The 25,152-nt window shown below is 33.9% G+C and overlaps 1 protein-coding gene across 7 annotated transcripts in view; it reads right to left on the bottom strand.

Annotated features, from left to right (window-relative positions):
* The window catches only part of TBCK (TBC1 domain containing kinase), a 222,567-nt gene that overhangs the window by 147,242 nt on the left and 50,173 nt on the right, over window positions 1-25,152 (bottom strand). For 6 of the 7 annotated variants that reach the window (XR_003143720.3, XM_025465822.3, XM_035709619.2 and 3 more), the window contains 7 exons: window positions 23,685-23,799; window positions 22,147-22,220; window positions 15,439-15,580; window positions 13,181-13,241; window positions 3,973-4,034; window positions 2,883-2,944; window positions 245-393 (listed from right to left, as the gene is read on the bottom strand). Coding sequence is in view for 6 of the 7 variants with exons in the window: in XM_025465822.3 (XP_025321607.1) it covers window positions 245-393; window positions 2,883-2,944; window positions 3,973-4,034; window positions 13,181-13,241; window positions 15,439-15,580; window positions 22,147-22,220; window positions 23,685-23,799 (665 nt within the window). In the remaining variant the exon portion in view is untranslated. Of the gene's footprint in view, window positions 1-244; window positions 394-2,882; window positions 2,945-3,972; window positions 4,035-13,180; window positions 13,242-15,438; window positions 15,581-18,872; window positions 18,958-22,146; window positions 22,221-23,684; window positions 23,800-25,152 lie in introns of those variants that run through there. The other variant, XM_049105077.1, reaches the window with a different exon arrangement.

A 25,152-nucleotide genomic window follows, 5' to 3' on the forward strand; every position in this document is an offset into this window, starting at 1 on the left:
ATGCCACTTCCTTTTCTCGATTCTTAAAGTTCTCGGTCCAAAGCAATTTAAATTTAAAAGATTAAAATGTTAGGTTAGTTATATTTTAAGCAAATCCAAAATTATCTCTTAATTCTCAGATAGGTATTGATAAAGCCTCACTAATGTAATATACATATTGTTGATAAATGTAAAACGAAAATAGGATAAGGGTATTTTCTTTAAAAATAAGGCTTATATTGTTTTTTGTCTTATTTATCATTACCTTTACAGAGCTGACTGATATCCTCAGGCAGAGTTAAATCAGCACATCTCAGAGAAGATGAAAACAGACTGGCAGGTTTGGTAAAGGGAGTATACAAAGGAGACACTTCACTAAATACCTCGTCTTGCATTAATTCATCTGCAGTTGGCCTTGGGAAAAATTTAAAACAGAGTACGAATGAGATACAAATTTCATCATTAGAAATTTTTGATATCACTTACTTAAAAAGTTGTAAGATATAGAAAATTAATTTTCAAGTTACTCAGTTATAATTTATGTTTACCAGGGTATATCAACTTTCTTTTTTCCTTAAAATTGCTTTGTCATGCTGACCTTTTAATGTTTATTCCCTGATTTGTGTGTCTCATTACTCTCTTCAAAAATAAAACTTCTGTATATGACAGTGGTGCCTATTAGCCAGTGCCTTACCTAATTTCAAAAATAGTGCTGTGAAAAAAGACTGTTGGAAATATGAATAATCTTATATTGAGCAATCTAGTAAGATACTTTGTAAAATTTTCATAATACATGGCTTTTGTAGTATTTAATGTAGGCCTATTTCTGAATATGGTATGAAATCAATTGTGGTTTTGGAAAAAATTAAAAGAAAGATAACAAATTTCTACAGAGTTTATTAATGTAAGAAAAAAATGATAAAAGCATATAGTTTACATCAGGAGTCAGAAAATTATGGCTTATGGGTCAAAACTGCCTGTCTGTTTTTGTATGGCTGATGAGCTAAAAATAGATTTCACATTTTTAAATAGTTGAAAAAATAAAAATAACGTTATTTTGTGATATGTTAAAATTATGTAAAACACAAGTTTAAGTACCCAAAAGTGAAGTTTTACTGGAACATAGTACCACTAATGCATTTAAGTATTGTCTTTGGCTGTTTTTCAGCTACAAGGACAGTGTTAATAACCATGACAGAAACTGTATGGTCCATGAAGTCAAAAATATTTGCTATCTGGTCCTTGCCATAAAGAGTCTGTTGATCGGAGTTAAATAAACACAATGGGACATCACTGTTTTTTGTTTTTTTGTAAAAATAGAATTCAATAATATATTTTATGGTGGGAAGCTTAATATACCTATGTTTAGAAACATTTGCATCTACATTTATAAGAATATGTTTCAATATGCAAAAAAGAATCATACTTTGCAATATTTCATGTGCATTTTTCTTTTTAGTCTAGTTAACCATGATTTCCCTGGTGATCTGCCAAAATTTCAATTAACATTATTGTCAGTGGGTCAACCGAATTACTGTGGCAGAATGTACTTAGAAACTTGTGTCATGGGGGATCCCTGGGTGGCGCAGCGGTTTGGCGCCTGCCTTTGGCCCAGGGTGCGATCCTGGAGACCCGGGATCGAATCCCACATCGGGCTCCTGGTGCATGGAGCCTGCTTCTCCCTCTGCCTGTGTCTCTGCCTCTCTCTCTCTCTCTCTCTCTCTCTCTGACTCTCATGAATAAATAAATAAAATATATATATAAAAAAAAAAGAAACTTGTGTCATGGATGATGCTACAGCATATTAAAGAAACTATTCACTAACTCAAATTGGCCACTAAGTAACCAGCAATCAACCATAAGAAAACCAATGTTTCTTTAAGTTACTTACACATAGTTTGTGTCTGAGAAATGTAAAGTAAATAAAATCATAAATATTGATTGGCAATTTGTTTGATTTTTTTCCAAAGCATACAAATAACACTGGAAAATGTCCTTTAAAAAACTGGCTAGAAAAACGGCAATCAAGGGGATAGTTAAAAGTCTTAAATACATTACCAGTACAGAAAATAATAATAAAACTCTCCTTAGCAGAGTCGAGATGTGTATTTGTACGTAAAAGTAAAGTGACTGTAAGTAAATGCTTATTCCCTTATTGTGCTTTTGTACCTTATAATCAAGATTATTATATATGAGCATCCCCATTTTTTACTTTTGTCTTGATTATGATGTACTATTTTACTGAATATCTTAAAATTCTAAACCAATAATACCTTTAGCTTTTCTTCCTCCTTTCTTAATGTAGCATGTTTACCCAAAATTATGTTTTTAATACTATTTCACTCTTCCTAACATGTATTGATAAAGATGTTTTTCTAAGTGAGAATACATTATTTTCAAATATCATATTGTCATATGATTTCACTTAAGGAGTTTAGGAGAGACAACTGTAAGGCTAACAGTGATAAGATCAAATGAAAATAAATAATAATAGTTCCAAGAAATCCTTTTATATTTTAAACAAATGTTAGCTGACCTCATCATTTATCCAAGTTCTATGCTTAAGACAATTGCCAATAAACTTTTGTTGTCATTTCTCTTATGTCATTCGTGTTTAGGAATATCTACAATTTAGCTGATTTTCTAATTGGAGATTAGGAAATGAACCAGTAACATTTTTGAAAATATGCCAGCTTTCCTGATTGTGGTTTAATTATTTTTTTCTTCTTTAATTAATATACATCAGAGCCATAACTAACAATTATGATACTAATGTCAATTATGTATTCCTATATATATGTAAATATTCTCATTTAATTCATTAATATTATAACTAATAAGGAAAAAACACTACTTATATGTTAAAGATCTCAGTATAATCTCTAAGTCTTAATAATATTAACCTCTTGGAAGGGTGGAAGGTGAGACACTTCTTCAAAAGATTTATCACATTTTCAGGAAGGTCCTGATAAATAAAAAAAGAAAAGAATTATTTTAAATTATCCATTAAAAAAATATTTTACTCACTCCAGTCAGAATGGCTAAAATTAACAAGTCAGGAAGCAACAGATGTTGGTGAGGATGCAGACAGAGAAAGGGGAACACTTGTACACTGTTGGTAGGAATGTAAACTGGTGTAACCACTCTGGAACAGTAGGGAGGTTCCTCAAAAGTTTAAAATAGAGCTACCCTACCACCCAGCAATTGCACTACTGAGGATTTAGCCAAAGGATACATAGTGATACATAGTGATTCAAAGGGGCACATGCATGCCAATGCTTATAGCACCAATGTCCACAATAGTCAAAATATGGAAAAAACCCAGATGTCTATCAACAGACGAATGGATAAAGAAGAGGTGGTATGTATATAAAACATTATTCCTGAGCCATCAAAAAAGAATGAAAACTTGCCATTTGCAATGACGTGGATGGAACTAGAAGGTATTATGCTAAGCAAAATAAGCATGATTTCACTCATGTGGAATTTAAGAAAAGAAATGGAGCAAAGGGGAAGGGAGGGAAAAATAAAATAAGACATAATCAGAGAGGGGGACAAACCATAAGAGACTCTTCCATAGGAAACAAACTGAGGGTTGCTGGAGGAAAGGAGGGTAGAGGGGATGGGGAAACTGGGGATGAGCATTAGGAGGGCATGTGTTGTAATAAGCACTGGATATTATATGCAACTGATGAATCACTGAACTCTAACTCTGAAACTAATAATATACTATATGCTAATTAAATTGAATTTAAATAAAACATTTTTTAAAAAGTAAAGAATTATTTTAAATGATCCATTTAAAAATATACATTACTCAAATGTTTGCTATTCTAGGACATTTTGATTTTTCTATTAAGTCTTTAATTGGATTTTATACTAATTTATATTAGCTTGTCACTCTATGAAAAGAAATATCTGAACAGAAATAAACAGCTTATTAGATCTCAAATACAAAATACATGAATTTTCAATAACAGATTAATGACAAACCTTTATAATGTCCAGACAACCATGTTCTTCAGCCAGAACTATTATAGTGTCATCTACACAACCTATAAAACAGAAAAATTACATGAATTAATGCTGTTTTTCTATCAGAACTGAACTCTGATAATTTTTTTTAATTCTGTTAAGCAGTTTTAGAACTTAGAATATTAAAAAGCTTGTCTTTGGAGAAGGGGCGAGATGGCGGAATAGTAGGGTCCCAAAATCACCTGTCCCCACCAAATTACCTAGAGAACCTTCAAATCATCCTGAAAATCTACGAATTCGGCCTGAGATTTAAAGAGAGAACAGCTGAAACGCTACAGTGAGAAGAGTTCGCGCTTCTATCAAGGTAGGAAGACGGGGAAAAAGAAATAAAGAAACAAAAGGCATCCAAAGGGGAGGGGCCCCAAGAGGAGCCGGGCTAAGGTCAGGGCGAGTGTCCCCAGGACAGGAGAGCCACGGCCCGAGAAGCAGGAGCTGCACCAACCTTCCCGGGGAAAGGCCTCCCAGGGAGTTAGAGCAGGACCCCAGGAGGGCGGGGATGCCCTCGGGCTCCCTGGGACAGTAACAGACACCTGCGCCCCGGGAGAGTGCGCCGAGCTCCCTAAGGGCTGCAGTGCACACGGGGGGGACCCGGAGCAGCTCGGAGGGGCTCGGGGGCAGCTCCGCGGAGGGGGCTGCACGGCCCCAGGAGCAGCTCGGAGGGGCTCGGGCAGAGGAAGAGGCTCCATGCGGAGGGGGCTGCGCCGTTCCAGGAGCAGCTCGGAGGGGCTCGAGTGGCGGCTCCGTGGACCGGGCTGCGCGGCCGGGAGCGAGAATCCACCAGCGCAGGCCCGGGAGCACAGGGCGCCTGGACGCAGCCCAGGATCCGGCCTCCCGCCGGGACAGGCGGAGGCCAGGAGGGCCCAGGACAGCAAGGACGCTCCTGCCCCGAGCAGAGCAGATTAGCGTCTGCAGACGGAGAGCTCCGGAGTTACTGCGGGGGCTGACTCCAGGGCTCCAGAGCTGCCACCGCAACTGGGGTTGTTCCTCCTGGGGCCTCACGGGGTAAACAACCCCCACTGAGCCCTGCACCAGGCAGGGGCAGAGCAGCTCCCCCAACTGCTAACACCTGAAAATCAGCACGACAGGCCCCTCCCCCAGAAGACCAGCTAGACGGACAAGTTCCAGGGGAAGTCAAGGGACTTAAAGTATACAGAATCAGAAGATACTCCCCCGTGTTTTTTTTTGTTTTTTGTTTTTTTTTTTTGCTTCTTGATTTCTGTTTGCTTTCCCCACCCTTTTTTTCCTTTCTTTCTCTCTCTTTTTCTTCCTTTTTTCTTTTTTTTCCTTCTTTCTCTTTTTCTCCTTTTCCCAATACAACTTGTTTTTGGCCACTCTGCACTGAGCAAAATGATGAGAAGGACACCTCACCTCAAAAGAAAGAATCAGAAACAGTCCTCTCTCCCACAGAGTTACAAAATCTGGATTACAATTCAATGTCAGAAAGCCAATTCAGAAGCACTATTATACAGCTACTGGTGGCTCTAAGAAAAAAGCAGAAAGGACTCAAGAGACTTGATGACTGCAGAATTTAGATCCAATCAGGCAGAAATTAAAAATCAATTGAATGAGATGCAATCCAAACTAGAAGTCCTAACATCGAGGGTTAACGAGGTGGAAGAACGAGTGAGTGACATAGAAGACAAGTTGATGGCAAAGAGGGAAACTGAGGGAAAAAGAGACAAACAATTAAAAGACCATGAGGATAGATTAAGGGAAATAAAGGACAGCCTGAGGAAGAAAAACCTATGTTTAATTGGCATTCCCAATTAAACAGCAGGTTTAATGTCTGGTCCTGCTCTAACTCCCTGCGAGGGCGCCGAAAGGGACAGAGGGCCAGAATATGTATTTGTACAAATCATGGCTGAAAACTTTCCTAATCTGGGAAGGGAAACAGGCATTCAGATCCAGGAAATAGAGAGATCCCCCCCTAAAATCAATAAAAACCGTCCAACACCTCGACATCTAATAGTTAAGCTTGCAAATTCCAAAGATAAAGAGAAGATCCTTAAAGCAGTAAGAGACAAGAAATCCCTGACCTTTATGGGGAGGAGCATTAGGGTAACAGCAGACCTCTCCACAGAGACCTGGAAGGCCAGAAAGGGCTGGCAGGATATATTCAGGGTCCTAAATGAGAAGAACATGCAACCAAGAATACTTCATCCAGCAAGGCTCTCATTCAAAATGGAAGGAGAGATAAAGAGCTTCCAAGACAGGCAGGAACTGAAAGATTATGTGACCTCCAAACCAGCTCTGCAAGAAATTTTAAGGGGGACTCTTAAAATTCCCGTTTAAGAAGAAGTTCAGTGGAACAATCCACAAAAACAAGGACTGAATAGATATCATGATGACACTAAACTCATATCTCTCAATAGTAACTCTGAATGTGAACGGGCTTAATGACCCCATCAAAAGGCGCAGGGTTTCAGACTGGATAAAAAAGCAGGGCCCATCTATTTGTTGTCTATAAGAGACTCATTTTAGACAGAAGGACACCTACAACCTGAAAATAAAAGGTTGGATAACCATTTACCATTCAAATGGTCCTCAAAAGAAAGCAGGGGTAGCCATCCTTATATCAGATAAACTAAAATTTACCCCGAAGATTGTAGTGAGAGATGAAGAGGGACACTATATCATACTTAAAGGATCTATCCAACAAGAGGACTTAACAATCCTCAATATATATGCCCTGAATGTGGGAGCTGACAAATATATAAATCAATTAATAACCAAAGTTAAGACATACTTAGATAATAATACACTTATACTTGGTGACTTCAATCTAGCTCTATCTACCCTCGATAGGTCTTCTAAGCACAACATCTCCAAAGAAACGAGAGCTTTAAATGATACACTGGACCAGATGGATTTCACATCTATCTATAGAACTTTACATCCAAACTCAACTGAATACACATTCTTCTCAAGTGCACATGGAACTTTCTCCAGAATAGACCACATACTGGGTCACAAATCGGGTCTGAACCGATACCAAAAGATTGGGATCATCCCCTGCATATTCTCAGACCATAATGCCTTGAAATTAGAACTAAATCACAACAAGAAGTTTGGAAGGACCTCAAACACGTGGAGGTTAAGGACCATCCTGCTAAAAGATGAAAGGGTTAACCAGGAAATTAAGGAAGAATTAAAAAGATTCATGGAAACTAATGAGAATGAAGATACAACTGTTCAAAATCTTTGGGATGCAGCAAAAGCAGTCCTGAGGGGGAAATACATCGCAATACAAGCATCCATTCAAAAACTGGAAAGAACTCAAATACAAAGCTAACCTTACATAAGGAGCTAGAGAAAAAACAGCAGATAGACCCTACACCCAGCAGAAGAAGAGAGTTAATTAAAATTCGAGCAGAACTCAACGAAATCGAGACCAGAAGAACTGTGGAACAGATCAAGAGAACCAGGAGTTGGTTCTTTGAAAGAATTAATAAGATAGATAAACCATTAGCCAACCTTATTAAAAAGAAGAGAGAGAAGACTCAAATTAATAAAATCATGAATGAGAAAGGAGAGATCACTACCAACGCCAAGGAAATACAAACGATTTTAAAAACATATTATGAACAGCTATACACCAATAAATTAGGCAATCTGGAAGAAATGGACCCATTCCTGGAAAGCCACAAACTACCAAAACTGGAACAGGAAGAAATAGAAAACCTGAACAGAAATAGAAAACCGTAACAGGGAGGAAATTGAAGCAGTCATCAAAAACCTCCCAAGACACAAGAGTCCAGGGCCAGATGGCTTCCCAGGGGAATTCTATCAAACGTTTAAAGAAGAAATCATACCTATTCTACTAAAGCTGTTTGGAAAGATAGAAAGAAATGGAGTACTTCCAAATTCGTTCTATGAGGCCAGCATTACCTTAATTCCAAAACCAGACAAAGACCCCACTAAAAAGGAGAATTACAGACCAATATCCCTGATGAACATGGATGCAAAAATTCTCAACAAGATACTAGCCAATAGGATCCAACAGGACATTAAGAAAATTATTCACCATGACCAAGTAGGATTTATCCCCGGGACACAAGGCTGGTTCAACACTCGTAAAACAATCAATGTGATTCATCATATCAGCAAGAGAAAAACCAAGAACCATATGATCCTCTCATTAGATGCAGAGAAAGCATTTGACAATATACAGCATCCATTCCTGATCAAAACTCTTCAGAGTGTAGGGATAGAGGGAACATTCCTCGGCATCTTAAAAGCCATCTACGAAAAGCCCACAGCAAATATCATTCTCAAAGGGGAAGCACTGGGAGCCTTTCCCCTAAGATCAGGAACAAGACAGGGATGTCCACTCTCACCATTGCTATTCAACACAGTAGTAGAAGTCCTAGCCTAGGAATCAGATAACAAAAAGAAATAAAAGGCATTCAAATTGGCAAAGAAGAAGTCAAACTCTCCCTCTTCGCTGATGACATGATACTGCGTATAGAAAACCCAAAGACTCCACCCCAAGATTGCTAGAATTCATACAGCAATTCAGCAGTGTGGCAGGATACAAAATCAATGCCCAGACATCAGTGGCATTTCTATACACTAACAATGAGACTGAAGAAAGAGAAATTAAGGAGTCAATCCCATTTACAATTGCACCCAAAAGCATAAGATACCTAGGAATAAACCTAAGCAAAGAGGTAAAGGACTTATACCCTAAAAACTATAGAACACTTCTGAAAGAAATTGAGGAAGACACAAAGAGATGGAAAAATATTCCATGCTCATGGATTGGAAGAATTAATATTGTGAAAATGTCAATGTTCCCCAGGGCAATTTACACGTTTAATGCAATCCCTATCAAAATACCATGGACTTTCTTCAGACAGTTAGAACAAATTATTTTAAGATTTGTGTTGAATCAGAAAAGACCCCGAATAGCCAGGGGAATTTTAAAAAAGAAAACCATATCTGGGGGCATCACAATGCCAGATTTCAGGGTGTACTACAAAGCTGTGGTCATCAAGACAGTGTGGTACTGGCACAAAAACAGACACAGAGATCAATGGAACAGAATAGAGAACCCAGAAGTGGACCCTCAACTTTATGGTCAACTAATATTCGATAAAGGAGGAAAGACTATCCACTGGAAGAAAGACAGTCTCTTCAATAAATGGTGCTGGGAAAACTGGACATCCACATGCAGAAGAATGAAACTAGACCACTCTCTTGCACCATACACAAAGATAAACTCAAAATGGATGAAAGATCTAAATGTGAGACAAGATTCCATCAAAATCCTAGAGGAGAACATAGGCAACACCCTTTTTGAACTCGGCCATAGTAACTTCTTGCAAGATACATCCACAAAGGCAAAAGAAACAAAAGCAAAAATGAACTATTGGGACTTCATCAAGGTAAGAAGCTTTTGCACAGCAAAGGATACAGTCAACAAAACTAAAAGACAACCTACAGAATGGGAGAAGAAATTTGCAAATAACGTATCAGATAAAGGGCTAGTTTCCAAGATCTATAAAGAACTTATTAAACTCAACACCAAAGAAACAAACAATCCGATCATGAAATGGGCAAAAGACATGAACAGAAATCTCACAGAGGAAGACATAGACATGGCCAACATGCACATGAGAAAATGCTCTGCATCACCTGCCATCAGAGAAATACAAATCAAAACCACAATGAGATACCACCTGACACCAGTGAGAATGGGGAACATTAACAAGGCAGGAAACCACAAATGTTGGAGAGGATGCGGAGAAAAGGGAACCCTCTTACACTGTTGGTGGGAATGTGAACTGGTACAGCCACTCTGGAAAACTGTGTGGAGGTTCCTCAAAGAGTTAAAAATAGACCTGCCCTACGACTCAGCAATTGCACTGCTGGGGATTTACCCCAAAGATTCAGATGCAATGAAACGCCGGGACACCTGCACCCCGATGTTTCTAGCAGCAATGTCTACAATAGCCACACTGTGGAAGGAGTCTCAGTGTCCATCGAAAGATGAATGGATAAAGATGTGGTTTATGTATACAATGGAATATTACTCAGCCATTAGAAACGACAAATACCCACCATTATCTTCAACGTGGATGGAACTGAGGGTATTATGCTGAGTGAAGTAAGTCGATCGGAGAAGGACAAACAGTGTATATTCTCATTCATTTGGGGAATATAAATAATAGTGAAAGGGAATATAAGGGAAGGGAGAAGAAATGGTTGGGAAATATCAGAAAGGGATATAGAACATAAAGACTCCTAACTCTGGGAAACGAACTAGGGGTGGTAGAAGGGGAGGAGGGCGGGGGGTGGGGGTGAATGGGTGACGGACACCTGACGGGATGAGCACTGGGTGTTATTCTGTATGTTGGTAAATTGAACACCAATAAAAATTTAATTTATTAAAAAAATAAAATGTTCTGAAAAAAAAGCTTCTCATTTGTTAACTTACATGTTTTGATAAAAATAAAGATTTTAAACACTAAATATTAACTGAATTACAGATACTGGAAGATAGCCACATAAATAGTGAGATAAAGCAGTAGTTCAAGATGAAGTTTCTCTTGTTCTTTCTCTCTTGCTCTCTCTCCCTATATATGTAATGTACATATGCATACTACTCTTTTGTGTTTATATAATTTGAAGAATGTACACACATCTCTGGGGATTTAAAGTGTAAATCTCTGTATGATCCCTGTCAAAACACCAACAGCATACTTCACAGATCTAGAACACATAATCCTAAAATCTGAATTGAGCCACAAAAGACCCTGAATAGTCAAAGCAGTCTTGAAAAAGAAGAACAAAACTGGAGGTATCATGATCCCAGATTTCAAAATATACTACAAAACTGTAGTAATCAGAATAGTATGGTACTGGCACAAAAACAGACACGTAGATCAGTAGAACGGAACAGACATCCCAGAAATAAATAGCCAATTTATCTTCCACAAAGAAGGCAAGAATATGAAGTGAGAAAAAAGTCTCTCAGGAAATGGTCTTAAGAAAACTGGACAGCCATATGCAAAAGAATGAAACTGGACCACTTTCTTATACCAAACACAAAGATAAATTAAAATGGGTTAAGGACCTAACTGTGAAACGTGAAAGCATAAAAATCCTGGAAGAGAACACAGGCAGGAATTTCTCTGACTTGGCTTAGCAACATCTTTCTAGATATGTCTCCTGAGGCAAGGGAAACAAAAGCAAAAATAAACTATTGGGACTATATCAAAATAAAAAGCTTCAAAAAAAAAAAAAAAAGCTTCTGCACAGTGATGGAAATAAGCAACAAAAATAAAAGACAACCTACTGAATGGGTGAAGATACTTGCAAATGACATATCTGATTAAGGGTTACTTTCCAAAATACATAAAGAACTTGAACAACTCTTGAATCATTGTATTGAATATTGGAAACTAATATAACACTGTATATTAATTATATAATTTAAAATAAAATAAGAACTTATACAATTCGATAAAAAAAAAACTAAACTAAAAATGGGCAGAGGACATGAGTAGACATTTCTCCAAAGAAGACATACAGATGGCTAAATGGCACATGAAAAAAAATGTCAATATCACTCATCATCAGGGAAAAATGCAAAGTAAAACCACAATGAGATACCACCTCACACTTGACAGGCTAACGTAAAAAGAAAAACCACATGAAATAACAAGTGTTGGCAAGGATGTGGAGAAAAAGGAACCCTTGTGTACTGTTGGTAGGAACACAAACTGTGCAGCCTCTGTGAAAAAACAGCATGAATGTTCCTCAAAAAATTAAAAATATAAGTACCATATGATCCATGAATCCAAGTACTGGATATTTACCTAAAGAATATGAAAACACTAATCCAAAAGGATATATGCATCCCTATGTTTACTGCAGCATTATTTAGAATAGGCAAATTATGGAAGGACCCCACATGTCCAATGATAGATAATCAACAACAAAGATGTGGTATTTTTATACACAATGGAATATTATTACTTAGCTATAAAAAGAGTAGATTCTTGCCATTTGCAACAACACTGATGGATCTAGAGAGTATAATGCTAAGTGAAATAAGTTAGAGAAAGACAAATACTATATGATTTCACTCTTATGTAGAATTTAAGAAACAAAACAAATGAAGAAAAAAAAAAGAAACAAAACAAAACAAAACAAAACAAAAAAAAAAAGAAACAAATAAAAAAAACCCAGACTCTTAACTATAGAGAAAAACTGATGGTTACCAGTGGGGAGATGGATTGGGGGGGGGGGGGGGGGGAATGGATGAAACAGGTGAAGGGAATTAAGAGCATATTTATCATGATGAGCACTGAGTAATGTCTATACGTTGTTGAATCACTATATTATACACCTGAAGCTAATATAACTAATATAACACTGTTAATTACACTGGAATTAAAATTAAAAAAATAATAAAGTATAAATTTACTCTGTAGACCTTATTAAGGAATCTCTAAGACTCCTTAAAAGCCTTAATATCAATCTTCGAAATTAAATGTTGTAAATACAGTAACATTTAATACAATTATATATTATTATTCAATATTTATTGATACCTTCTGTACACATTCTTATTTGTAAACCCTATTAACATGGACACCAATCTTTCACTCCTTCATATAAAGTGCTCTATCAATTTTTCTTTCCTTCGCCATATGTACTTAATTTATTCTAAATTATAGATTTAGATTATATAAATTTTTGTAAATTTGAATTAAATATTAGGACCTAATATACATGTAAAATAAATGAGCTTGTTATAGGGAAAAATAAATGTTCTTCTCAGTCATTCATACATGGTTCATCATATAGAAAGCTCAAAAGTTAATATATATTGTCTGAATTTAAACTGCTACACAGAAGTATAATTTTATATTCTCATATTTTGCATTCACAATTTAGTTTACTGGGCTGAATCATGAAGCTAAGATAATATTTGATTCACATTATAATTCCTTAATAAGGAAAGTGCTATAATAATATTCCGAAGGCAATTTTAAGTTGTCCCATTAATGCTTACCATCGATCATTAGAACATTAAAGAAATTCAGGATATTTCAGTGTATTCACTATTTTAGAACACATTCTTAATATGCATGACTATGAACGGTCACTAAAGATTATATTTGTAATTGAAACTAATCAATTGTGAGATACTTACCTAATGTAAGCAAAAATTTTAGTCTTTCAGAAATATCCAAGCTCTGAAATAATTTTCTTCCCTGAATAAAATCAGAAAAGAAATTCATGTTAACATTTCATCTTTTTTCAGGGAGGTATTTTTCCCCCCAGAAATGAAAATGATTTTGTCAGGTATCTCTTTCTCTTCACAGGTTTTATTTGACTTTTAAAGTTAGTTTCACTAAAGAAAAATCATAAGTTTAACATTTAAACATTTTATATATCTAAGGATCATTACATTCTAGTTTGGTCTCAAGCATTCTTCACTTTTGATACCAACATGTACCTGGTTGCCTAGAGAGATCCCAGGCCACCAGGAGTCTTACTTGATTAAGGGACTAAGATGGCCCCTTACATTTACCCAACTAATTCTTATATATATCATGATCCAGGTAACCTGTTGTCTCCATTAAGAAACATTCAATGACACTTCTTCCTCCTCTCATAATGAACTAGACAACCATTCTTTGTGCTCCCATAGCACCTGGTATATTTATTTTAAGATACATACATTGTATTTTAATTGTTTCCTTATTAGTCAGCTTTAGGGGGCTGCTTGAAACAGAGTCGAACCAGTTATAACTTCAACAATTATGTGCTGAGCAACTTAATGTGCCAAATTGGACTTTTGACCCCAAGCTACATAACCTGGGCAAAAACTTAACCATCTTAAGTTTCACTTTTCTCATTTATAAGATTGGGACATTAACTGTACATGCCACACAGGTTGCAGTAGTGATTATATAATGTATAAAAAAGTGCCTCACATTTTTTGCACAAAGATGTTGGCTATTATTCTTTTCTTACAAACAAATTAAATGTATACGATTCTTTAAATAAACTTAGAAAGAAAGGCTTAAGAAGATAGGCTGGTCTTTTTGTGGAGAAAAAAAGACTTCTTTTTTTTAATAAAGAGACTGCAAAAAGCTTTCTTAAAAATTTATGAAATTAGAACTACAGGTGGAAAGATCATTGAAAAAGTTGCCATTCCTCTCAATTTTTTACACTACTATATTATTAATCTTTTAGAAATATAGGTTTAATTTTATCAATATCTTGTTTAAAAGCTTAAATGGTCCCCCATACCTTATATAACCAAATATAAACTTCTCAACTTAGCATTCAAAGTCACCCAAGATATGACTCTATCTTTTCAATCTAAGTGCTTACTACTTATCTACTGTGATGAACACACCACACACACACACAAACAAACACAAGGCAGTTCAACTTGATCACTTGCATACTTTGATTACAGTGACTATACTCTCCCTGTTCATGCATACTGATGGTATGATATGACTGATGATATCATATGATCATATGATCTTGACTCATGTTATTTCCCTACCAGTAATTTTTTTTCTTCATGGCTATCAAAATTTTATATATAGCCTTTATTTCATTCCCACTGCTGAATGTTCATTTTGTGAGTTAAAGAATTAAAAATTCAAATTACTTTCTCAGCAGTTTGATGACATTGTGCTACTGTTTTTTTACATCCAACCTAAAGAACACGTACTTCTATTTTAAAGTCCTTTCAATGGTGTAAATTTTTTTGTCTGTTATTTCTTTTTTATTGTAGATGTATGTATTCTAAATATCTTTCTTTTTAATAGCATCTTAGTCTTTGCCCTAATAAATATAGAGGATGTCTGGGAATGGTCTCATAAAACACAACTCAACTACAAAGTGAGTCTTGCAGATAACAGAAGAGAACAGAAGAGAACAACGTATTTAGGGAAGAAAGAATACCACAGAAAAAGGAGAACAAGAACATATCAAAGAGTCTGTAAGCAGTTGTAGTGTAAGCCTTTCTAGAACTGCTTAATTTTTTACACTTAGTACAGTGTAAATGCTTTATACTTAGGAAAGTACAAATGCTTCTAAAGATACCAAGATGAGGGACACCTGGGTTGGCTCAATGATTGAGCATCTCCCTTTGGCTCAGGTCATGATCTGGGGATTGAGTCCCTCTGCCTATGTCTCTGCCGCTCTCTCTGTGTCTCTCAAGAATAAATATATAAAAAAAAACTTTAAAAATATAAAGATACCAAGATGATATGCAAATAAATGATCAAATAGGAGTTTTTAACAAGTCAAATTGAGATTTAAACCTTTTTCTTCTTCTATCTAGTCAATCCACAAAGTAAAAACATATTAGCCTTCCTATCTGAAAAACCTATTCTAATAAGCACACAATTTCTCTTTATCAGCTTAGTATTTATTTATACATACCACACAAAGCTCAAATAAAATGATTCCGAGAGACCACACATCTGATTTGGGGCCAGAAGGCAATGGTTTTTCACTTGGCACATGATCAGTGGTTTTGAAAATTCCTTGTGCAATTACCTCGGGTGCCAAATATGATGGATACCTACAATGACATATTAAATAAATTAATGATTACTACAAACTACAAAGGGGATAGTAGTACTACAGTTTCACTAGCTGTATGGTAAGACCTATGTAAAAGTCTAGTGCAATTAAATTAACAATTAACAAGTAGGAAGATTTTAAAATAACCATCATTATATAGGTCTTCATGTCCAGAAATCAAGAGAAAATATATATGAGTATCAAATAATTTTAAAACTATTGTGTCTGTCTGAAGCATTGGTTCCTTTCTTTTCTGTCCTCTCTTTTTAACATACTGCTGTCTTGCACCATTCTGTTTCCAGGTGTTTTCCTTTTCTCCCTACTACCGGTCTTCTCCCTATACTTAACTATTATTTAAAGTACTTTTTAATCTTTGAAAATAGTATGTATTCTTTTGAAAAGTAGGAATGTCAAAGTCTTTAAAAATATATAAATTAAAAAGTAAGACTATTTCATCTCTGTACTCCAGGCACCCATTCATATTTATAGATATAGATTAACTTGACCATCCATCACCATTGCTCACAGGGCAGCAGACTACACACACTATTTTGCCCTCCTTTGTTTTTTCACTTAAAATATATTTTAGAGATAATTCTATAAAAATAAGTATACGACTTATTATCTTTGAAAACTGCCAATAATTTCATTGTATTAATGCACTTTATTTATTTGACCAAACTCTGAAGAACATTTTGGAAGTTCCATTCCTATATGGATAATCAATTGAGCCTTATTCCATTTACTGAAAACTCTAGCCCTTGCCGCACCCCCCCGCCCCCGACAAAACTAGCCCATAGTACCAGTTTCTACCACAAATAAAATCTGTATATATTATGTTGGCTTGCATCTTGGCTCCTTATTTTGTTCCACTGGTAATCTTGCCTGACACTGTACCATTATACTATTTTCAGTCTATAACATTATATAAGTAATTGCCAATAATTGCCAAGATAAGTCATCTCAAAACACATGCACCTTTTCCCAAAATCTATAAAGAACTTATCAAACTCAAAACCCAAAGAACAAATAATCCTGTAAAGAAATGGGCAGAAGACATAAACAGCCATTTCTCCAAAGAAGACATCCAGATGGCCAACAGACACATGAAAAAATGCTCAACATCACTCGGCATCAGGGAAATACAAATCAAAACCACAATGAGATACAACCTTACACTGCTCAGAATGGCTAAAATTAACAAGATAGGAAACAATAAACATTGGTGATGATGTGAAGAAAGGGGAACCCTCTTACACTGTTGGTGGGGATGCAGTCTGGTATAGACACTCTGGAAAACAGTATGGAGGTTCCTCGAAAGCTTAAAATATAGCTACCCTATGACCCAACAATTGCACTACTAGGTATATACTCCAAAGTTACAAATGTGTGGTAACCTGCACCCCAATGTTTATAGCAGCAATGTCCAAATAACCAAAATACGGAAAGAGCCCAGATGGCCATTGACAGATTAATGGATAAAGGAGATGTGGTTTATATATACAATGGAATATTACTAATATTACTCAGCCATCAAAAAAAATGAAATCTTGCCATTTGCAATGATGTGGGTGGAACTAGAGGATCTTATGCTCAGCAAAATAAGCCAATTAGAGAAAGTCAATTGTCACATGATTTCACTCATATGTAGAATTTAAGAAAAGCAAAAGGGAAGGAAGGGACAAATAAAACAAGACCTAATCAGAGAGGGGATAAACCATAAGAGATAGTTAACTATGGGAAACAAACTGAGGGTTGCTGGAGAGGAGGTGGGTGGGGGGATGGAGTAACTGGGTGACAGACACTAAGGGGGGCATGTGATGTAATGAGCACTGGATATTATATGCAATTGATGAATCACTGAACTGTACCTCTGAAACTAATAATACACTATATGTTAATTAATTGAATTTATATAAAAATAATAAAATGCTGAGTTTCCCCCCCAAAAAAAAACAAACCACACACACACACCTTTTAATTTCTCTGTAGGAGTGTCTAGGTACTTTTCAGATGTTTGTTCTAAATATATATATATATATAGAGAGAGAGAGAGAGAGAGAGAGAGAACTATCTTGTCAAGTTCTTTTTCTTTCTCTTTCTCCTTCCCTCCCTCCCTCATGTCCTCCCTCCCCACCTGACCCCCTACCACAGAGTTGGAATTTTTATTGAAATTAGATCAAATGTAGAACAGGTTGCGAAGAATTGGCATTTTTCTCATTCCAACCTTAACAATCTATGAACATGTATCTCTGTTTATTGAGGCCTTTCACAATGTCTTCTTCTTCTAAAAAAGATTTATATTTCTTTCACAGAGATAAACATACCTGCTTAGATTCTTATTAGGTTTATCATATTCTTTTGCTGATATGTAAACAATTTCTTTGTATTAATTCTGTATCTAGCAACCTCACTAAACCCTTGGCATTTATGAGAGAATTCATTTGAGTAATCTTTGTCTTTCAGTACTTTACTGTATTCTGGTGATGTTATAGAGACTTAGTATAGGTTAATGTCAGTATATTTCACTGAAGATAAAAATTTGTATTTATAAAGTACAGGAAAAATTTTAGCAGAAAATTCAATGGTAAATATAAAGGAATTGGCAAAAAAAATCATATCATTGTACAAAATATTTTCCTGTCAGACTAAAACACTGTTAATGTTTTCTGTCTTCTAAACTCATAAATGTAAGTCACTTTATTTAATAATACATACAAAGTCTTTCTAAACAGTATATTCTATAAAATATATCAAACTTCAAACTGTAGCTTTCTAATAAATTCATTTTATGAATAATCCCACAAAGTTGATTTGCTGAGATGGAAATCATTTCTCCTCTCAGTGAATTCCCATGGTATTTTTTCTGTATCTTTTTTACAGTTCTCAAATGATTATATTTATTTTGCCTTTTTTAATATGTTATGTAATAGATTACACACAATATGTAATACTACACCTTTTTGTGTTTTGTTTTGTTTCTGTTTATATTTAAGTATACAAAAATTTACCCTCCTGTCAAACAAACAGGAGGGCGCTGGTGTATCTTATTCATTTTATAAGCAACTACCAATGAAATTTAAATATAAGATATACTCAGTAAATTTTTGTTAAAAAAATAACATTTCTAACAAAAATGCCAATGAAGACTGCCTTACAATAAATATCAGAACATATTGATAATGACTAAATTTAAATCCTATAGCCCAGAACCAAAAGAAACAAAAACAGATTTAGAAGAGAAATGAAAATGAGTGGAATTCTGCCCTACTTATTGCTTATGTACATACCCTTTCTTCATTTATCATCAGATTTAGTCATGAGAACAATTATCTGGATTTTTCAATTCCATGGACATTAGATTATTATGGCACCCTGCAATAATAACTATAATCAAAACATATTTAAGTATATGGAACATGTATGTAATATATACAATGTAGGCACTCAAATATTCCATTTCTCTTCCTGAATTATTCTGCAGCTACCTCCTCACACCATGATTGCCAGTACTTACATGTAAAATATAAGTCAATTAAGTCAAAGAATATAACTTAAGCTTAAATGGGTAAATTAGGCTTTTACATTTCTTTCCATTTTAATGCAATGATGATGATGATAATAATGTACACTTTTAATTTGCTCATATAAATTTGTATTTTGTCATTTTACCCTAAAGTGATCATATTGCTCTTCTAAATGACATCTCTAGAGAAAACTGAAGCCTAGTGGAAGAAGTATGGACTTGGTATTATGATACTTGTATTCTAGTTTTAATTGTAGCACATATTCTATATGTGATCAGGGTTTCTTAACCTGAAAATAGGAATACTAATGTTTACCTCACAAACTGTTATAAATATTACTGAGTACTGTTTTTATAAAAATGGAAAAAATGACATAAATGAAATGTGATATTTTTAATCATCACCATGATACATCTATGATACATGATGTACATGATACATCATAGAAGGCAAAATGTTTACTTTTAATCCTGATTTCACTTTATCTAAAAATAATAGTGTGGGTAGTGAAAGGCCAAGCAATACTATAGGTAAATCGTTATATCTATAATTTGATTGGTGATCTCTAGAAGCATAGAAGTGACCCTGGTTCCAAAAATTCTAATTTCCCTTCTAATCAAGAATTCCTTTAATTAATTAATAAAAATAATAAACCCTAGGATTGTTTTTAAATGTAAATTATTTCCTTTCCACAAGTGTCTCTTCTTTAGCATAGAATTTTAACACTCAAAGGAAATTATCAGAACTTTGCTGTGAGTATGACTGGTGAGGCTTTCATCATCTGTTTGATGTTTTAACAAGGTATTAAGCTACTGGCCAACTGAAATGAATGTCCAATTTCTAAATCTTTACAATATTTTGAAACAGATGTTAACATTTTACTTTGTTGTTCCTTAATATTTGTCTTTTGAATCAACTGCAAGTTTCTTCTGGTGTAAATATTTTCTTTCATGCTTTAGCTGTTTGATCACTTTATTTTTCCTGGCTAATGTTTCACATTTTGCTCTTTGATACTTTCTGGTCAGATCCTTTGGGTCCAAGACATCAAAGTAAACCAGACCAAATGACACACAAGCCCAATTCTATCCAAGCATTTTAAATTCAAATGCAGTTCTTCAAAATGCTTGATGTGCTTTTTGAAAAATCACTTCCGTTCTTCTATTTATCACAAGCAAACCTAAAGCACCTTTAAGTAAAAGGTAAAAAGGTAAAAAAATTAAAGTGATTTTTGTTTGCATTATGTTTTGGAGTTCTTTGTCATACAGCTTGATTTAGACAACATGAAGAAGCAGCAGCAATCACATTGACTTTCTGTCAGATTACTGCTTCCTAAAAGTTACTTCAAAAGGCAATTATCACATATGAGAGAAGATCTAGAGCTTTACTGTGAACTTATTTTTATTATACTCAAAAGGGATTTTTTTTTAAACAAATAAAATGTAGGCTATTTTCACAGAATATTGTTTTCATGCTTGGACAACAACTGTTTGTTTCCTATGACCACAAGTTTTGGTATGTGAAACTGTAAGATTATTAATTTATGTACCTTCAGAAGTAGGCCATCAAAAGAGAAAATTTTCCCATTAAACAATGAGCTTCTTGAGGACAGTAACCTATCTTATCCATTTTTGCATATTCAGCAGCCAGAAGAGAAGGTACTAATAAATATTGTCTTAATAATTAAAGGAAGGACTAAGCAATTTATTTTAAGATTATTAGCAATTGTCTAACTAACAAAAATTTTAGGTAAGAAACCTATAATCTACCTTATAAAGATAAAGGGTAATTTGTAAATGAGTCCCTTTTTAAAAACATCTAATTAAGCAATGTTCTCCTGCAGAAACACATTCCATGACTTCCAACCACAATTCTTGGTAATGGAGTGACAGAACTGATTTTAGAGAGCCAGAGGAGCAAAACACAAATGGATATTATTATGAAATAACAAAGCAATTGAATAACATAATTAAGATCTTTAGATGAGATAATGGTATTACATTAATCTTAATTTCCTTGTTTTAACATTTGTTTTGTGGTTAATTCCTTACTTCAGGAAATAAACTGAAATATTTAGGGGTAAAAGGGCATCATATACATTAGATACTCTTATATTAATATTTTTTGAATATATATAAACCTATGTGTGTAAAAAAAAGATACAAAGCAAATGTAGTAAAACACTGGCATTTGGGGAATTTAAGTGAAGGCTATGAAGGGATTCTTTGTACTATTTTGAAACTTCTACGTACTGAAAATAATTAAACACTAAAGTTAAACACTCAAAAAATAAAAGAATTATATTATTTAAAGGTCTACAAAGCAACCACATAATACATGTAACGCAAAAATCTGTATTATAAGTATCCATTAAGAACAGAATAAAATAAACTTCCCTCTCTTGGAGGCCAGCATAAACTGGAATTCCATATCAGAAGTGATCAAATACACCTCTCCTAACTTAAACATATACTTTCAGGTACAGTCTCTATTCTGATACCTCTGATACCTAAAATGACTTGAGTCTTAATATACAGTTATATCTTAGAGAACAAAGGATTAAATTTAGATACAGTAGAAAATACTATGAGAATGATTTTTCAAAAAAAAAGAAAAAGAAAAAGAAAAGAATGATTTTTCCTCAATCTTTTAAGGAACACTCATTATAAAAAAAAAAAAAAAAAAAAAAAAAAGGAACACTCATTATCACTAAGTGAGAATCTGGCCAGCCTTCTTGCCTTAAATTTATCTAATTCTGGATGAAATGAAATTAATTAGTAAGCATTATAAGGTGAAGAAGGTTAATAATCTGTTAGCCTCTCTGCCCATTCAATGAAATATCAACATTAGATATCTTTTGGACACTGGGAAAAACTCACTGTCTATTCTTTTAAAAGTATACAGAAAATTAAAATATGTCAATAAAGCAAAGCTAGTTTTGTATCAGAAAGTAATATCACTAGTAATTAACAAAATATACATTTTATCAAATATTACAAAGTTGAAGACACAACTCAGAAAAAAGAAAACATATTCTTACCCAATAGGGAAATCAACATCATCACCGTGAGCTGTCATGTGATAAAGTCCAAATTTAGCCAATTTAACATGTCCCTACAATAACAATAATAAAAATCACTATTAAACATTTTGCTATTAGTAGCAGGAAAAAGTATTATTATACATTCCATAAGTAAGGAAATTACCAGTCAGGTACATTAAGAAAAAAATTAATTTACCATAATTTTACTATAATTTTATTAAAAACTATTTGCCAATATTTGAAATCTGCTTTATACTCGTTACAAATATATGTATATGCATACATATATGTATGTGCATCTACACATATTACTTATAGATCTCAAAACAACAAATAACACTTAAAATTTTTTGTTTATATTTTTCCAGGTATTTTGACAAAACAAAAAAAGCAGAAATGTTCCCATTTGTCTTGAATCCCTGCTTAGAACATTTTTTGGTAATTTTCATAAAAGAATTTTTTTCAAGAACTTGCAAGTCCATTCATAGTTATAATTTAACTGACATGAGAGTTCTTAACTTAAAAAGATGAGCTCACAAATCAAGATATTAGTGAATATGCTAGATTTCTAAGTATTTTTATATTGTTTGAGAAAAACATAATTATCACAAAAGTGAGATTCTTAATAAAAAGCAAATATAAATTTTTAGAAGTCTCTTAAGTTTTCCTCCTTTTAGATGTTTAAAACTTTAAAAAAGCAGATTTTAAGATGTTTCCTTTTTCTCAAGAACTTTACTTCTCAGCACTACAAAATGATTATTTATTTAAACAACACAGATTGGTTAGATACTTCACTGCCATAAAAATGATATTAATGAGAACCATTTTAGCTTCTATGAATACCCATTTTTAATATCCAGGGTATTTGTAGTAAAAGTCTGGGAGAGAACAGAAGAATAGAATAATCCCACAAAAAATAATTTCCCAGAAAAAGTACCTCAAAACTATTTTAAATGCTTATGAATTATACTACCCATAATTCTCTTGACCTACTTCTTATTAATCCTCCACAAGATTTCCAAGTAGAGAAGTAGCATTCCAAAGGAAAAGAAGCTAGGTATGAACAGCTGGTAAAAAAAAAAAAAAAAAGATAAATGGAGAATGAAATTTTAAAAAATAGGGAAAAAAAGAAAAATAAAGAGAAAATAGAATACAGCTGTGTTATGAGAAAAATACTCTATGTAAATAGAGAAGCTTTCTTAAAATGAAAACAAATTCAGAGGAGGAATGGACTAAGAAGCTACCATGCTTATTTTTCAAAAAGCAAATGAAAGGAAAAACCAAATATGAAGTAGGAAAATGAATCTTGGGAAAAAGAAGAATAATGCATGTGAAAAACATATGGATTTATATAATTTAAAGATAGTTTTTTTTTTCTAACCACCACAAATATATCACTTTCATAGAGCTATTTCACTATAAATATTATTAAAACATATTTGTATTCTATAGTCCTTCTTATTGAGTGGGTCTGATTTCAGTAGCTTCCAACCACAAATAACAAACAAATATTTAATGTATTATCTGACAATTACCTTTCGGTCCAAAAGAATATTATGAGGAGACAGGGCCCGATGTACTATACCATGCTTGTTCATATACTGCAAACCCTGAAGTACCTCAAATGCTATGCACAAAACCTTTGAATAGCTACAAAAAAAAAAAAAAAAAAAAAAAAAGTCACAGAACAATAGATCAGTTACAAAGCAGATACAGAACCTGTTTTAAAGAATGAAATGAGGTTATAAAAATTCAGTTACATTTTTATTATTCCTCTTACAGTTCAGAGAAAATACAATCTATATATTCTATGAAATATCTATTATATACATATTTTGGATTTTCTGATTACAACAGAATTGATCTGGTAAAGATTCTACAGTTTCCTAAGGCTAATCTTATAGCAGTATTTGTTTTTCCAGGGAGGGAGTTGAATTTTGGTGGTGTGTGATTAACCTTCCGCAGGTTTGACTTTGTCAAATTATCAGAAAAGTTTCAGATGTATGGCAGAACTAACTCAAGGGAAACCACCTTTCTTGCTCAAGACAAAATACCTAAGTCCCTGAAAAATAGCTAAAATATATTTTATGATATATATACATGAGTTTACTTTCCATATCAATCCACAACCTCCAGCAATTTAATGATTTACAAACATTTTTCTTTAATTCTTTCTAAGCCATCTTCCACCATGATGCTCAGTTTTTCTCTCTCTCCATTTTTTTTTTTTTAATCAAGCACCATTCATGTGGGAAGTCAGGAATGAAATACAGAAAAATAGGAAAGACTAACCCAAGCCCAAACTAGCGATATTAATATTTTAGTATAGATTTCTTTTCTACCCATTTTTTCCCATTTTAAATTAGACTTTCAAAAATTAAATTAATATCTGCAATCACTAACAATAATTTTAAAAAAAGGTTTAAGTAAGCCAACAGCAGAGATAAAATGGAGTTATTAAAAAAAAAAGTCAACTCCAAAGCTGGCAGAATAAAAGGGGAAAAAAAAAGAACATAGAACAAATGGAACAACTAGAAAATAACAGATTTTAATTAGGATGTATCAATCATTATAGTAAATATAAATGTAAACATCTAAACTCACTCATTTAAAAGCTAAGAATTATCAGACTGGAATAGAAATTAAGACTCAGTTATATTCAGGTTATAAGCTACCAACATTAAATAAAAGATATAAATTAAAAGTAAAAGTATGGAATAACAGGTCACTGATTTTCATGGGCTTGCTTGGAGGGACAGGCTGACTTCAAAGGAGTATGTGGAACTGTTATCTTGATTTTGATGATGAGTCTGTCAAGCTTACTGACCTGTGCGCTAAAAAGGTTATATTTTAAAATATGTAAAGTACAGCTCAATAAACATGATGTTAAAAAAAGTAAGCTGAATAAAATTTTCAAAAAAAAACCTTGCAATATGACTCCCTCCTCTAAATTAAAACCATAAGAAAGAACAAGACATGAAAAGCTAAAATCCCTCTCCCTTC

This window comes from Canis lupus, chromosome 32 (genome assembly GCF_003254725.2).
Source record: "Canis lupus dingo isolate Sandy chromosome 32, ASM325472v2, whole genome shotgun sequence".
NCBI lineage: Eukaryota > Metazoa > Chordata > Mammalia > Carnivora > Canidae > Canis > Canis lupus.